This window comes from Dicentrarchus labrax, unplaced genomic scaffold (genome assembly GCF_905237075.1).
Source record: "Dicentrarchus labrax unplaced genomic scaffold, dlabrax2021, whole genome shotgun sequence".
NCBI classification, from domain to species: domain Eukaryota; kingdom Metazoa; phylum Chordata; class Actinopteri; family Moronidae; genus Dicentrarchus; species Dicentrarchus labrax.
In genome coordinates this window covers 24,534,579-24,551,538 of record NW_026136711.1, presented here as the reverse complement: position 1 = coordinate 24,551,538, position 16,960 = coordinate 24,534,579, and the positions used below count along the sequence as shown (strand labels likewise).

The 16,960-nt window shown below is 38.9% G+C and overlaps 1 protein-coding gene across 2 annotated transcripts in view; it reads right to left on the bottom strand.

Moving 5' to 3' along the window:
- The window catches only part of col2a1b (collagen, type II, alpha 1b), a 46,325-nt gene that overhangs the window by 3,418 nt on the left and 25,947 nt on the right, over positions 1–16,960 (bottom strand). For both annotated transcript variants that reach the window (XM_051414282.1, XM_051414283.1), the window contains 24 exons: positions 16,745–16,798; positions 15,632–15,730; positions 15,247–15,300; positions 14,805–14,858; positions 14,380–14,433; positions 14,114–14,167; positions 13,558–13,602; positions 13,372–13,470; positions 11,375–11,482; positions 11,188–11,241; positions 10,961–11,014; positions 10,786–10,839; positions 10,486–10,539; positions 7,257–7,364; positions 6,762–6,815; positions 6,506–6,559; positions 5,687–5,848; positions 4,290–4,397; positions 1,879–1,986; positions 1,565–1,618; positions 929–1,036; positions 609–662; positions 296–403; positions 20–73 (listed from right to left, as the gene is read on the bottom strand). In XM_051414282.1, coding sequence (XP_051270242.1) covers positions 20–73; positions 296–403; positions 609–662; positions 929–1,036; positions 1,565–1,618; positions 1,879–1,986; positions 4,290–4,397; positions 5,687–5,848; positions 6,506–6,559; positions 6,762–6,815; positions 7,257–7,364; positions 10,486–10,539; positions 10,786–10,839; positions 10,961–11,014; positions 11,188–11,241; positions 11,375–11,482; positions 13,372–13,470; positions 13,558–13,602; positions 14,114–14,167; positions 14,380–14,433; positions 14,805–14,858; positions 15,247–15,300; positions 15,632–15,730; positions 16,745–16,798 — 1,809 coding nt within the window. The remainder of the gene's footprint in view (positions 1–19; positions 74–295; positions 404–608; positions 663–928; positions 1,037–1,564; positions 1,619–1,878; positions 1,987–4,289; positions 4,398–5,686; positions 5,849–6,505; positions 6,560–6,761; positions 6,816–7,256; positions 7,365–10,485; positions 10,540–10,785; positions 10,840–10,960; positions 11,015–11,187; positions 11,242–11,374; positions 11,483–13,371; positions 13,471–13,557; positions 13,603–14,113; positions 14,168–14,379; positions 14,434–14,804; positions 14,859–15,246; positions 15,301–15,631; positions 15,731–16,744; positions 16,799–16,960) is intronic.

The following is a 16,960-nucleotide window of genomic DNA, read 5'->3' as shown; positions in this document are numbered from 1 at the left end:
TTGTAGCATTAGCACTTACTCTTTGTCCAGAGGGTCCAGCAGGTCCAGTAGCACCCTGGTCTCCAGCTTGACCCTAAAACACATAATGATTACATTCATACATCAGGGTTTCTGCAGGGTCAAGTTAAATTTAAGACTTTTTAAATTCCACATTAAAACACAGATGTTTCACGGTCATATCAGTCATACCAGTAGGGACAATATTATTATCAGTACTTTCCAAAAGTAATTTCTAATGATATAAATAATAACCAGGATCTGGATTAGTGGTATAAAAGTAAATCTGGATGCTCACCGGAGGTCCGGGCAGACCCTGCAGACCAGTAAATCCTCTGTGTCCCTTCTGTCCTCTCTCACCGGCCTCTCCAGCCTCACCCTTGTCACCACGGGGTCCTTGAGGTCCCTAAAACAGGTGGACAACAACCTAGTTAGGAAAATGTTCACTAAACTTCACCAAACAATTTAAGCAATTCTGTCTTAGAAAAGACAGACTGACTGACTTTCAAGGCTTCATTTTCCCTTTGCAATTGATACACCAATTCAGTTTTCACTTTTGTTTGTGCACTGAGAATGCAGGTGTGTATGTTACTGTTTAGAAAGACACATACAGGCATTCCTCTGGCTCCAGCAGGTCCTGAAGGTCCAGCAGGTCCTTGTGCACCCTGTGAAAGAAAAACAAAAGATGGTCATGTTAGTCACAGTAGAAACATTAAACTGCCACATAATCAAATAATGTTGAAATAGAAGAAAATCTCTGCTGAAATACACTGAATAGATTCAATGTAAATGAGAAAAGTAATCATAGAGGTTATTTTTTCACAAGTTAAGATTAACACTTGAGACATCCTCCTCTGTACTTATGTGCTATCAGGCCGTATGCTAATTCCCAGCAGGTGAAAAATCCACTTGTGTTGGAGTTACTACTCACAGACTCTCCACGGTCTCCCTGTTTGCCGGTGGGACCAACTGGGCCACCAGCACCAGGAGCGCCTGGAGCACCAGGAGCACCAGCAGGACCAGTGTTACCACGATCACCCTGCAGGGCAAAACAGCAGAAAAGTTAGTCATGTCAGAAAAGCTGCATGGTACGCTACAGTGGGACAGTTGCTTTAGTCTGCTCTGTATTTCAAAATGTTGAGATAAGACAGCAAAGGTTTTTTTGTGGAAATTGTTAATTTCCTCTGTATAATGAAGATGGAACTAAGATTTTGCAAGGGTATTTGAATAAAAACCTTATTGCGATAACAAGTCATTTTTACAGGCAGTTTCAGATCAAATCTGACAAAAGCATCAGTGTTCACATAAAATAATGACACGTTTTCATCCTGTTTGGGGAAATTACCACTGAATGGAAACCCTGTATACAGCAGGTTTACATTATTTAAATTAGATGGTGTCAGCCAATCAGTGTATAGTATATTCAATTTATTCCTGTCACTGATGTAATTCAGATTTAATGACATATCAAGAGGAATAAGAGTACAATCCCTATCTTCATCAATAGAATATCTGAAAGGGGGTTTGACCTTCTGTATCTTACGTTGCGTAATTGCATTTTTCTCACCTTGATTCCAGTCGCACCATCTCTACCAGGAGGTCCATCAGATCCAGGGTTGCCCTGTCAGATGACAGAACAATATTAAGTGTTAATAGCTTCCACCTCCACCAAGCCAGATGTCCTGAATACTGATCAGCTGCATAATGATCTCTGCTCCATAAAGCGCAAACACAATGCAAATGTACACATGACGCAAATAGCAGCGCATTTTTATTGACTTGGCCAATACACAAGATTCTGCCATTTTAGCCATGGACTAAATGCATTGTGGTAGATGTAAATCCAGACACACAAATGCTGTCTGTTGCCTATTCTCTGACCTCTCTGCCAGGTTCTCCTGCAGGTCCAGTTAGACCAGGTGGTCCGACAGGTCCCGGGGGTCCACGGTCTCCGCTGCCACCAGGAGCTCCCTGCTTTCCGGGCTCACCCTGAGAGGAGAAGAGAGAAGAGGACTCATTATTACATTAAATTTGTTAAATTATAGGGTGTCATGAATTACCAGGAGATACGACTTATCATGTAATTCATCTAGTGGTACATTCACTCACACTTCTGTAATTATATGTTCAGTCATCCCAGTGAATCATTGGTTTTGGAAACAGCTAGGATTAGATCACCTGACACACTGGCTGATGTATCTGGCTGATAACAGACTCTTAAGTTAAAATCAGATATTGTGTGCAGATAAGTCCTCAGGTGAAGATCAGGACAAGCTTTTATTAAACAATTTTCATTTGCATTCTGTAAAATCAGCAGTGACTCCTTATATTTATAACAGGACAGCTTGAAAATATGATGGTTTAAATCCATGTCAGAGGTTTTCCCACAATGACAGCAATTACCTTTATAGTTATGTTGCACAGCCATTCTACAACTTAAAAGCTCAGTTTTTGCCGCAAAACCACCACTCAGATACTAAATTAGACCAGTCAGATACTTTAGATAGCAACATGATTGCCACCTCCAGAGACTCCCAAACCATGTTAACAGCTGTTACTAAAGTAGATGCTGCAGATATAAAATGCAGCATGTTTCTGAAACTGCTTAGTCTATTAATCTCCTCAGAATTATTTAGAAATAGTTTAGAAGAGATTTGTCAAAGTTTCCAGAACACTGGTGAAATTAACAAGCGGCGGTGACTCCAAACCACAGATCTATTTAAATGAACAGGCTGATCTAAGATTATATAAAATGCATATAATACTGTATATAATGAAGCATGATTTTGAAACTGCTTGGCCTATTAATATTTAATTTAGAAACTGGTTTTAGTCGCCATGTTCCTTCAGTCAGAAAAATGGATGGAAATGTTTATCCAGTCAGGTGTTGGGGACTTGATGTCTTAATGATGTAGAAAATGTATTTCTACTTTCTACTTTCTATTCCACAGCCAACTTGAAATGCTGTTTTACCTATGACCAAGCCAGATGACAATGAGTTACCTGAAAACCAATTTTTTATTTTATCCTCATACTTTTTACAAATAGAATTTTTATTGAAAACGATCAAATTTAAGGATATCGAACACGGCACCGATTCCATAAATATTGCTATTAAAACAGGTTCAAACTGAGCTGCGGCTGCCTTCAAACGGAGCGAGCTTTGAAGAAGCGGTCACATAAACTGTATCTGTAGTTCAAACGTCACTTCTGACATTAAAAGCATATTCTCGGCTTGAAACATTCCTGGGTGAGTTGGGCATCACCGCTTCTTTCTTGGCATCCCTTTCATCCGTACTGATGAATAATTAATGGTAAGGACATGCCCACTGAGATGTTGTAAGTAGGGGACATGGCTCATGACACATATCAAATGGTGTGAGACGTAAGCAAGGGAGCTTTCTTGTCACATGTCATACTGAACATCAAATGCAATCAGTTCACCAAGAGAAAAGTCCTGGCTCATGTGAGATGGGATTTGACTATGATCTAATTAGGCAGAATGACAGCCCAGAGTCTGTCTGTGGGTTGTCTGCTTTCTCTTGTGCTTAGTGACAAAACGTTATTGGTTATTGTGCTATTAAGGCAGATTCATGAAAATTTATTTATTTCAATATTATAGTGAAAGAGACATACCTCATGTCGTGACCAGTAAGTGTTTAGTTCCAACCAATAAACACTGAGGTAAGAGTCACAGTACTTATCTGAAATATATTTTAATGCATTTGCACAAGAGCTGAAACAATTAGTTGAGTTAATCGACAACAATTTTGATCATTCATCATCTTTTGCCACCCAAATATTTGAGTGTGTGAGTTTCAGCCTCTCGACTGTGAGAACTGGCTGCTTTTCTCAATTTTTACTGTTATATTACCGTGCTGGGCTGCAACTAAAGATTATATACAGTATCAGATATTACGATATTGATGAACTGGTCAATTGTTTGGTCCATAAAGTGTCAGAGAGAGTGTAATGCATTGTACCTTATTTGAAGAGAAGCAAATAGCCCTAAAGTGTTTTCTTCAGTTGCAGTTAAAGAAGTTAAGAAGCTGAAACTTGGGAACAATCGTCATTTTGGCTGATAAAATAACTTAAGTGAGCAATCAAAATAATTGCTGATGTCACCTTGGGCTCTGGGGAATTTGTAACGAGCAGACATTTCTGGACTAAATAAAATCATGAATCAATCATTTGTGTGAAAAGACAGATTCATCGATGATGAATACAACTATAAGTTCCAGCCCTAATTTGTGCATTAATTGACTTGATGGAGCTAACAGCTTGTTACTTACAGAAGGTCCGGGCAGACCAGGGAATCCTCTCTCACCACGCTGTCCAGGCAGACCAACGATACCACGCTGACCACCCAAACCCTGAGGACCTGAAGGACCTGGAGGACCCTGAGAGGGGAAAAATGTGTTGATTATGTTTTTGTTTTTTTTCAAATTATCTTTTCATTACAGACACAGTATACAACTATACCACAAATGATACTGGGTTTTGAAACCAATTCTATTTTTTTATCTGTTATTACGTAATGATCTGGCATAATTTGGCATTTCTGTACTGAAAAATTCTGAATGTATCCAACATATAGTATATAGTTTGACATTTTGTGAAATACGCTTATTCGCTTTCTAGCCGACAGTTAAGATACAAGATATACCGTACAGAAGATTGATACCACTTTAATGTCTGTACTTTTCATATAAATGAATGAATGTTATAGTCAGCAGCTGTTTAGCTTAGCTTAGCACAAAGACTAGAAACAGAGGGAAGCAGCTAGCCTCGCTCTGTCCACTGGATTGGAAAAATGTTTTAGAAAGTCGTATTTGTGTTCTGTTCTTTCATTTTTGTTTAATTCATTCTGTTCTTTACTTGATTTATATCTTTTGTCATTTGTTCCATCTGGGATTTTACAACAGCAACACAGATCAACATCAATCTCTCCATCATCTCTCTGCTCTCTTTTAGTCACACCACCACTGTCCACATGTCCTGTGGTGCATCAGTGAAAGCCCCCATAACCCATGCTCACAATAAACACAAGTGACACCTGAGACACACCACTCATCTGACTGAAGATTTTAAAGTGTTGGTACATGATTCAAGATTTAATATATGTTATCTATAGGTGGGGAGGGTGTCGACACAGCAGCATATCTTCACGTTGGAGTATGCAGTCATCTGTGATATGTTATTATCTTGACAGGACCCGTCGTCATGTGTGACGGGTGTGTGTGTACAGCTGAGTGCAGGAAAGGTAAAAGCCTGGGGTCCTGTCATTAGCCTGTCGCTGGGCTTGAGCTGCCCTGTGCTGTCATATGTCTTGGTCTGCTATTACAGTCAGTGATGGACACTGACAGCTCTGTGTATTAATGGAGAGTGTGCTCGGCGGCTGTCCATTACTGATAAAATTGGCTCTTTGGGTTGATAGAGCTACGTAAGAGTCTACAGAAATGTAGAAAACAAACACATTTTAATCATTTTCTTCTCTCTATAACGGACACCTGTGTTCACCTTGACGATGTTCAAGGAGATGTGCAGTCTGGAGAGAGTGGCTAAACATGTGGGTGCTAGAGGGACTGGAGTGGCATTTCAAGTGCCACTTGGCACTCTATATTATGTAAAAACCCAGAAAAGTCTTGAGTGTACATGGAGGCATATGATTAAAGTATGACAAACTCACAGGGGGACCATCCTCTCCAGCATCTCCCTTCTCTCCAGGAGTCCCAGCAGGGCCGCGGAGCCCAGCATCACCCTGTCTGCCTGGGGGTCCACCATCTCCCCTCACACCCTTGGGTCCATCTTTACCAGGAGGGCCGGCGGGACCAGCAGGTCCAGGATTACCCTAGAGGAGGATGACATAACATACATAAAATTAAATGACATTACATTATACATGTCAGCTGTGGTGTACATGCACAGATCATGTTTACAGAGCCTGTGGGATTATAGTTTCTGTTATTGCGAGTCCCCGTCAGGCTTCTGTGCATCTTTAAATAACTTTTAATAACACATATCTCATATTAGCAGTCTCACAGGATCTGACTCGTTTTTCACAATGTGTTGCACTTCCTTTTAGCAAGGCTGTAAAAATATTATGAACGAACTACAACAACTCCCACTGTGTCAGACATACTGGTTGGTTTGTGCGTGGGTGCTGAAACAGAATAAATGTTTTACAGGTGCAAATTAAAAAGTCTTCCTATGTGACAATAAGACAGGTGGCATTTAGAAAAGGTTTCTGTATCTATTCTGCTGCACCTGCTACTTACTTGTAAAACATAAATCTAGTCAATTTTTCTTCTTTCTTCTTTTCCACACCTAATTTCACATTTCACAGTGTATAATAAAGGTTGAATTTATTAGATTTATATTTAGTTTACACAATAACAAAGTCAATCAAACAAAGTCAAACAAAAATAAAATATCTAACAAAATCAGTATATCCCGTATCTACTGTCCGGTTATGGCCTCGCTAAGTGGTTGAAGGGTGTGAACTTACATTGGGACCAGGGGGTCCAACTCGGCCAGCAGCACCAGGGAAACCAGTGGCGCCCTGAAAGAGAAAGAAGTTAAAGTTTATTTATTCAAAGTAGGGACAATGCACATAAATTTGCCTAAGGACATCAGGCATACAGGCTTATTTCCATCTGCAGTCTGTGAAGTTAGATGTAGGCCAAGATAACAACAAAATGATGATTTCTACATGAGCTACTGTGAGACAAAATTAAAAAAGGTGTTTTAAAAAGGTCACTTACAGGAGGTCCCTGAGCACCACGAGCACCTTTAGGTCCAGAAACACCAGTAGGACCCTGGAACAGAAAACATACAGTACATTACTGTCTGACACTTATTTTATGTTTTATAACTCGTCTAAAACACTTTCAGTTGCTTTAAAATGTTTTTCAGTAGGGGGTTTGTCTGCTCCAGCTAGTTTTTATTCTGCCTGGTATAGCACAATTAGTGACACGGTTTGATTCTGACTTTATCTTAACTCCACCACAAATAGATGAACGTTTTAAAAAAAGATGTAATTTCTGCTCATTTGTGCACAGATAACATTTTCTCTTCTCATGAAAAAGACTGTCAATCAGTGTTTGTCTGGTTGTTGTATAATGTATTTGATTATTAAGAAATAAAACTTCTCTAGGCAATAAACATCCAAGGATTTGGTAGAACCCCTCATTATTTAGGGCTTTGGCAAAGCCATGAAAACATTATGTTTGCTTCAGCAAGTCTTGAAAGACACCCACAGCAGGTCCAGGAGCACCAGAGGGTCCTTGGGGTCCAGGGGCACCAGCGTCACCCTTCTGTCCAGATTCTCCCTGCTCTCCCTTGATTCCAGGCTGACCGTCAGAACCCTGAAGGAAAAAGACAGAAACAGCTGAATGAATAAAATATGTCTGAATGAGTGATTTGTTTCAGATCAAGGACAAAAATAAACAAACAAAGGGGCACTACACAGATTCTACACATACAGTTTATGGTTAGTACTACTCAACCTATGAGATTAACAGTATTATGGCTAGAGTACAAATTTATAACAGAAGGTATGAGGTAGAGATTGGGGCATTTACCAGGCAGAGAAAATGTAATGCAAAGAGGCTGCTAAGTTGTATTATGGGAAATGTAGGATAGAGTGTTTTTGGAGCTTGACCTATACTACAAGGACAAAAAGCCAGGACATCTTATTTATCCTATATTTAATATGAGACTCTTGTGAGTCTCCCAACTTCATGGAAGTGCAATACTTAGTCACTGGAGTAGTCCTTTAAGATGGAGAATGCATATAAAGAATTATGATTTAAATTCCACTCAAACCAGTAACTAATAAGAAGCCAAGACACATTACAACCACTATGATATAAGCAAATATGGGACCTTTAAAGTTCATGCAACCTTTGAAAAAAAGAAAACATATTGCGCTTCTTATAAATAAAAAGTTAAATTCATGCTCAATTTAACACACTGAGGGTTTGCTTTAGGCCTTTTTCAAAGCAGCCATTTGGGCATGAAATAGCAGGGTAAACACTGTGTTACCAATGATACTACTAATTAAGGTTCTGATCAAACAGAGTCAGGATGCTCTTATTGTGCATAATGGCTCACTGGAAAGGCTCTGCTACACTAAATGGAACAGAACCTTAATTAATATCGTTAGTAAAACCTGCGTTAACCCTACTATTTCATGGCAAAATGACTGCTGTGAAAAAGGTCTATTGGCCGACTTTTTCAGTTAGAATTCTCCTCTTCTCCTTATCTGCGTATTACCATTTTCAAAGTCCCATTTAGCCATTTTAATGCTCCCAATGTGCAAAACAACAAAGATAAGGTTAGACAGATACAGTTGTATAACTGCTTTTGATGAGTTTGTGCACTGACTTTATGAGTTTTCTCATTAGTGGTACTGTTTATCATTTACTATTACTGTGTAATTGCCACTTGTGCTACAGTGGCTGATGTTCAGCAAAAGTTACATAGACTTGCTTAAGGTAGCAGCAAGAGCTATTTACCATAGAAGAAACATACTTAAAAACTTTTCTTTATCTTTCGCACACAAGACATGATTGAGATTGTGACTGATTCAACAGTAATTAAAGTGTAGAAGTGTGAACCCAGATTTCAAAATGTTCAATAAGAGCTGCTGATATTCTATGTAGCATCCATGTCTATTTTCAGTCGGTGTGGTGATGAGTTGTGATGTTACAGTCTCTGAGCTGTTAACTAAAAATGATTTAGACACCTTGTAGTGTTATTCATCCTGACATAAATTCAATAATTAATCATAGTGCAAGCTAGATAAAAAAAAAGTATGATAAATTGTGTTGTCACAGAAATATTGATGAAAATCCTTTTGGAAGGAGGCAGCTTATTAAAAACATTTATTTGATGTCTGCCTGGCGTCGTTGGGAGGAACTAAATGGATGTGTTATACGAAGATTTCCGACTGTCTACACACTAATTTCTCTCCACAGAATAATACACCGAGGAGACAACACATATATCAAGATGAAAAATGATTCACAGAGGCCTAAAACAGAGGTAAAGACAATTAGATAGCCAAGTGTTTCCAGATAGTAGTAATAGAAAGGTTTGAAACAAAAAAAAAAGCTGTATCAGGTTGATGTCTGTCATCTCGCAGCTCATGACTCTTTTTGATGTAAGAAATTAAATTAAAGCTGGAGTCTAATTTTTCAGGTGAAAAACACAAGGTCAGGTTTTGTATCCATTTTTTATCTAGAGAATAAAATAACCACATTTTGACTGAAACTTGATTTGATTGTTATCAAGGTGATGAGGTTATCTATTGCATGTCTACTGTGCTTTAATCCAATAATTAAATATCAGATCTCTTTTATTTTAAATGCTGGAGGAGTTACTAAAGGAGGTGCTTAACATTTTCCCTAACTTTGTGTTCCTAGTTTAGAAAAGTGTGCACCTTTTGTATTTTTAGGTTTAATTTATGCTTGATACTGAATGGATTTTAACTACATAATATACTGAGTGCTATTAAGCCTTATTTAAAAAGCCAAGCTGTTGGCTTTATGCTCTTACTGATTTGTCCTTCGCTTAAGTTCAAAAAAGGTCAGTGGGGGAAAGAGTACTCATATCTCTTACTTAAGTAAATGTACCACAAAATACCACAATATAGAAATATAGAAAATACTTGATATAGATATAAATAGAAATAAATAATAAATAAATAAAATGTTCTACTTAACAGTTCTATATATAAGGTTTAAAGCATTAATATAGTAACAAACATCTATTTGCTATGTAAAGATATAGTGGAGTAATAGTTGTTTCTGTCTGTTTTGAAAGACGTTATGATGTCACAGTGATACACAAGGTAAAATTAATGTTCTTGTGGATGGAGTCTGGTGGCGGGCGATAGCAATATTTTGGCTGTTTCTGGTTAAACAAAAGGTCTGACTCTTTAAGGATCCTTTGTTTTCTGACACTTCAGCAATCAGAGCCTGTCAGTGGCAAAAACAAGCACTTGTTGTGGACATACTTTCACTTTACTCTGAATTAAGGGTTTATTTCAACCGCATTGGTGATTGCCTAACAACAAGACTAACAAAGATTTTTTGATTTCATTTTATTTCTGTTCCATTGTTTTGGTCTTGGATGCTGGTGCTTTAGTACGACATGTATACATGACCTTTAATTAAAAATAAGTATTGGAATCATAATGAATTACCAAAAGTAAAAGTACTCATTATGCCAATTCAGAATAATATATTTAAGAATATATTACTGGATAATAATGTTTCTTCTTGTGGGGCTAATTATTACTACCTACCATTTTTCTTATGAGTATCTTGAGAATTTCACCCCTGGCATCAATAAAGTTTTTACCTTAATTAAGTACCTCAAAATTGTAAGGGCCTTAGACTGTCCTGATATTTAGATAAGGGCCCGGGAGTTATGCTCTTTAAGAATAGCTAAGAACTGGTCAGTGTTGTTATTGTTACTTACAGGTGGTCCAGCAAATCCAGCAGGCCCAGGAGGTCCAGTCTCACCCCTGTCACCCTGAAAGAGGATGGAAAAGTTTAGTTCAGCAATAGTTTATAAACTCTAGCTTCAACATAGACAGATATTATTTTATACCTTTATATCTATAATCATACAAAATGACTGGCTCTAAAGCAAAAGCCTCTATTGAATATTGTTCAATTATTGTATATCTCACACAATGCTCCTTCAAACTTACAAATGGATGGTGGTTACAAGGTATTATGCACTAAAATCATAGTTTGGTTAAACTGTGACACTTACAGGAGCACCGCGGGTACCAGGAGCTCCAGAAGGACCAGCAGGACCAGATTCACCCTACAAGAAAACAGAGTTAACATTAGCACACACAGCAGGATGTTTACTAAAACCTCAAGAGGAAAATATTATAGTGCCAAATTCCCATAACTACTGTATATAATAATAAAATCTTTATCACCTTCTCGCCATTGGGGCCACCAGGACCAGGAGGACCAATGGGACCAGTGAGACCCTGTGACAGGAAACAGAAAAACAGTGTGAAGACTTCAGCAAAAGTTAGAAGCCATTTTTTAAAAACAAAGGACTTTTTTTACGATCTAAAGGATTAAGCATAGATGATGCAATAAATGAGTGGAGCTTCATTTCTTAACCATGGCAACTAGAAAATGGATGACAATCACTCACTCGAGCACCGTCTTTGCCAGAAGCACCTTCGGGTCCTTTCTCTCCAATGTCACCCTACGAAGATTGAAAAAAATAATGCAAGTTCATCACCTGACAGGAATGTAGGCATACAAATACAAATCAAGTAGATAAAATTCTACATAATAAATGTGTAAATATTCAACACTTTGTTCCCATCGTGGCTTACTCTGTCTCCTTTGGGTCCAGGAATGCCAGCAGATCCTCTCTCTCCAGGCATACCCTGCAGGCCGGGGGGTCCCTGAGCTCCAGAGCCACCAGAAGGTCCTGTGGCTCCCTATTATGGAGCAGAAATAAATTAAGAGGATAAAATGCACAGACAGCAACAGACACAGACAGAAAATGTACTTCAGGGTCATTCTATACTGAATAACTGTGTGTAAGCAGCAGTGAAGCGAACAATCAACAAATTAGTTGATTAATGTTAGACATAGAAAATATCGCTACGACCATGTGTTCCTTTTGATTCTGGGTCCACCTTTAATTCTGTATTTAAAGTACGAATATCATCATAACAAAATTTCTATTCCACATATCAAAGCCAAGATTATTCAGACTTAGATTTTTTTCTTTAAGTGGCTCCACCAGGCCGAGTCCTGGTCAAAAGCTGTGGGGCTTATCAGCAGTGCTTTGTACTGCAGCCTCAGACTGAAGATCAGATGCACAAACACTAACTGCTGCCGCCTATCTGCAGTCATTACGCTGTAACCACAGGGCTCATACAGCCTCGACGCTGGCTGTGAATACATTCAAACGGTATTTTTACTGAAGGGGGCAGATGTAGAATGTATTTCTTGCAACAAATTGTTCTGCATGTGGTTCTGAATTGAGCTTCATCCTCCGCAAACTGCCTGCTCATCCCTCCTCCATCACCATCGCCCTCTCACTCCTGTCAGCTCTATAATCCTCATCCTCTCTATCCGCTCCTGTCTGACCTTAAGGGAATAAAAACCTATGAACTGGGATTAAAATCTGACCAGATAACAAACCCCAAGTGAGAACTGCAGCCGCTTTGAGCTTTTCCTCTGAAATTTGTTGATGGCTGATAAGCAACTGACTGTCTACTGTAGCTTGATTGAAAATACGTTTAGATACCAGTTGTTTAGGATTAGAAAAAGATTTTGTTTCTCCTTGAAATACTCGCAATTTATGAATACATTAAATGTAGCATTTGAATGTAGGTAAAGAGTCTTGAATCGTGCAGTGTCGTATTATGGTAATATTGCAGTGTTCTATTCAAATGATAAATATACAGGGCTTCCCACAGTGTTTTTAAGGGAGGTGAGTCACCTCGCCTGAAATAAGAACCATCCCCATTAATATCATTAAATTAACACAGTTTCAAAATAATAATAATCCTACAAAAACACTAATTCTGTTTTTGTTTGTCATCATATAGTCATGTTTCTCTCCAGATGTGTGTTTATAGTCTGTATGCTTGTAGGTACATGCAGGTTTCTATATGTATATCATTAAATATATACATATATACATGCATGTATTGTTATTTTTCATTAAAGAAAATGAGAAAAGAAAATTACTTCTAGGAGCCATATGTTTTCCTTTATTGGGGATTTGAACAGTAGAGAGATGACAGGAAATGATTGGTTCATGGTTTGGTAGTTCATAGGCCAGTGGTTTAATAACTACTTTAGCTTGTGACCCTTTAAAACAAAGCACTACTTGTCACATAAAGCATACCTTTAAGAAGCAGAAAATGTTTTTCTTTCTACTCCTGTTAATTATTTTGTGACCCCTTTGATTAATCTTGTGACGTCTTGTGGGGCAGGGAACTGCTGCCTTGGGCCAACAGGGCACCATAAAAGGAATACCCAAATATGACATTTATCTTCAGCTTTAGGAAAACTGAGCAGAGGTGCAATTTAATAAAACAAATGCCCACCTCTAGGGCTTACCACCTCTAGTAAAGTATTTCTGTAGCAATACACTGAATGTAGCCAACACAGCTTAACTCAAACACGCCAGAGGAAATTATTATTTATCCATATGCTCAAATGTGTTGCTGCTGTTGTATGTGATAAGAATGTATCAGAAAACTGGCAGTAGAACCACAGAAGCATATTTGCCAGTTGTGTGAGTGCACCTTAGGCGATAATAATTTGAAAACGTGTCTCTTCTTGGTTTTAGACCAAATGTTGGACTTACCTTGGGTCCGTCAGTTCCAGGAGTTCCAGGCAAACCACGAGGTCCCTGCAGACCCTGAGGGCCGGCAGCTCCTCTCTCTCCGGGGAAACCACGCTCTCCCTGGTGACGGTGACACAGCGACAATCAGTGACATGTCTGACAATCGATCAGTCATACAGTTAGTGAGGTTTAATATAGACAGCTTACTCTGGGTCCAGTACCACCAGCAGCTCCAGCCTCTCCAGGAACACCCTGAAATGAGAAAAGGATGAGTTTAAAGGAAATATATTACTACTACTGCAACTGATATGTTAAGTTATAGTTTAGCTAGTTAAGATAACTCCACATTATTAATGACAGGGTGTGTTAAGTAAAAAAACATTATATTAAAGAGAACAAGGACCTCTACAACATCTCAGTGCTACACTTTTCATTCACAGTGAACTTTAAGATGACTGTGGAAATAAATGCCTATTTAATAGCAAAATAACTGATTGATAACTAATAACTGTATTTGAAAGGTTAAATAAAAGGATAAGCTGTTGTTTACAGCTATGCCCTGTTAACAGTTTAGCAGAAAATATGTATCCTGTGTAGCGTGGGAGTAAAGAAACTGCCATATTGTGGCACGATTTGGATGTCCAACAAATTACTTTGGCACAGATTCTTTAAGGACCTTCAAGCCTATGACAGAACAATGTTAGTGTTTCCAGTGATTTTATGTAACTTTATGAGTTATATTTCACCTAAAAAGTGCACTCACCTGGTCTCCAGGCTTGCCTCCCTCACCTGGGGGGCCAGGAGGTCCAGGTAGACCCTAAGCACAGGAGAACAACAACACTAAGTCAGAAACGAACAAAAACCATAACAAATTCATGTAGAGCAATACATCAGCACATGTTTGTTAACAAAATATTTATGTAGCAAGAAAAATTTTCAATTTTAAGAAGAAAGTCATAATACAATAACTTTCTGTCTTCGCACAGCTCATTGAGAGCAGGTGATTTAGGTTTGAGCAGACAGACTCACCTGGAAACCAGAAGGACCGGGCTGTCCTTGCTCTCCTCTCTCTCCAGCGGGACCCTGAACAGATAACCCATAATCACAGTCAACTTATATCATAAACCAAATTTCAGGCATTTCACGGATGACTTTGATGTTGAAGATGGTGGGAAAGTTTTGCTAAATATGTGACATTTTAGCTTTGAGGTCAAACAGGCTTTATTTTGTGTAGCTCACTAAAACACATACATCAAAACAAGTTGAAAGTGTGTGAGTCAGTGATGCCATCTTACATGATGTCCAGGTATTTGTGTCAATAACTTTTTCTTTTAGTGACAGAGCTATCACGGAGGCAGTTTGGGAAATGAGTGCAGACTGTCAATAGGGCAAGATAATATCAGTGTTGAAGCTAGGCCTATATGGAGTGGGTTGAAGGAGATAGAGATACGTACGGCAGGGCCAGGGGGTCCAGCAGGGCCGGTTTCTCCATCTTTGCCAGGCAGACCCTGAGGAGAGTAAGGATGAGAGGGAAGAAGAAGGAAGAAGGGGGGGAAGCAGGAACAGGGCAGACAAATAGATAGATATCAACAGTAAGCCAAAGGTGATGCTATTAACTAGATAGACATCGGATAGCTATAATTGAGCTTCTCAACATGCTGGAAGCTGAACTACAGAAATAACAGTGGATCAATGGCGAGTCAAAGTTGCCCGAAACTACAAAACAACCTACTGAAATAAAGGTTAAATTTAATCTGTTTAATCATTTTGATTATTATAATATTCATGAAAACACAGTCTACGCTACTCTAGCATCTAGCTTCTTGTATTTTTCAATTTTTGTTTCGGTTTCAGATTCAGCAGGTTATTAAAAGCAGAAAAGGTCAATTAACTCACTCTCAGACCAGGAGCTCCACCCAGTCCTTTCTCTCCAGACTTGCCAGGCTCACCCTAATCACAACAGAAACAAAAGGCAGTGGTTAGTCACAGGGCCGCCACGGATGATTAGCTTGGTCCTCTATTTCGGGAGGCGAGAGATACACAGAGATGCACATCAAATGGCATAAAATTGTTCAATAGCACCTCAGGTGTTGTAGTTCTGTTCCTGATCGAGGGACTTATTTTTAGAAAGGACAAATAAAACAACAAAGAAAACAAAGTTGTGTTGGCCCAAAATCTATTATGTGAAAAAGATTTGTTCCTACACAGACAACACCTTTAGCTCGGTTAAGCATTCATATATTTAAATATATGTACAGCATATATGTATGAAATTACTCACAGTTGCTCCCTTGGGTCCGGGGAATCCCATGACACCAGGCTGTCCACGGGCTCCCTGTGGGCCTGGGGGTCCTGGGCGACCATCCTCACCAGGAGCTCCCTAGTCAGAAAAAGTCAAATAAGAATCCAATTAGATCATTTACGCAGTATGAGCAATCATGTAGTCATGATAATGTTTCTGTAAATGCTAAATCACACTTGGATTCAGACTGGGAATGTGTAATGGAAAGGAATAATTACTAAGAGGATCTGGTCAGAATTGGGTCTGGAGGTTTGCAGTGGGGTCTAGCAGTGACATGTCCAGCATGACCCAAGGATATGCAATAGTTACTCAGTTTGTTGAAATTTCCATTGAGCCTAGAATAAATAAATAAACCCTTCAGGGGTAAACTAGGAAAGTCAGGAAGTAAAGCAATAGCAGATCAGTCCATCAATCATTATCAGTCTGACCATATGCCAATCCTTCAGTCATTTAAAACATGAAACAACTGCTTAATCTCTCAGTAAACCGTAATGCTTTAATGAAACATAGTCCCTGAGCAGCCATCATAATGTTCATATAGCCAACATAAAACGATTAAAATATGAAAAGGATGTGTGATTATAGCGCAGCAGCACTTTCAGCACTTCAAAGTGTTTCCAGTTTACCAAAAAAGGTTGCACTGTATGGTGCATGAATGGCAACAGCTCAACAGTCTACATGAGGAGCCAATCGTTGAAAATAATTCAGTGTCAGTGAAATTTTTTTTGTAAACACTTTTATAGAGCTTTCGACTAAAGAAATGGATTATACTGAAAACAACAGATTAAGAGTTAGCATGAAAAACAAGGATCCATCTAGCCATGAGGTCCATGAAGCAGAGACAGTTCAGGCTGAAACACAAACACCACTGGGGATCTGACTGGTGGATAATGGGTGGATAAATATCCTGCAATTCAATTTAATGAAAGCACTTATGAGTCATTATGTGATGAGAGCATATTTGGTAAAATTATAAGTCTCTCCCCCCTGCTTTACATGTGATATTTAAAAAAAACAACACACAGTCAATCGTGCTGGGTGAGGATAAATACTGTGTAATTGCTTTTATTGATTCGTGAATACTGCACTTACAGAAGGTCCAACTTTGCCTTGAGGACCAGCGTCACCAGGGCGTCCAGTCAGGCCCTGTCAGAGGAAGGAAGAAGAGTAATAGAAACAGGTGAGTCATCAGACATCTCTATGCAGACGTGTGCTTAAGACATGTGGGAACATATGGCACAGTGGGAAACTGAATTTACACATCTGATTGGCTCTGTGTGCAACAAGCAACAGTTCAACACCTACTGA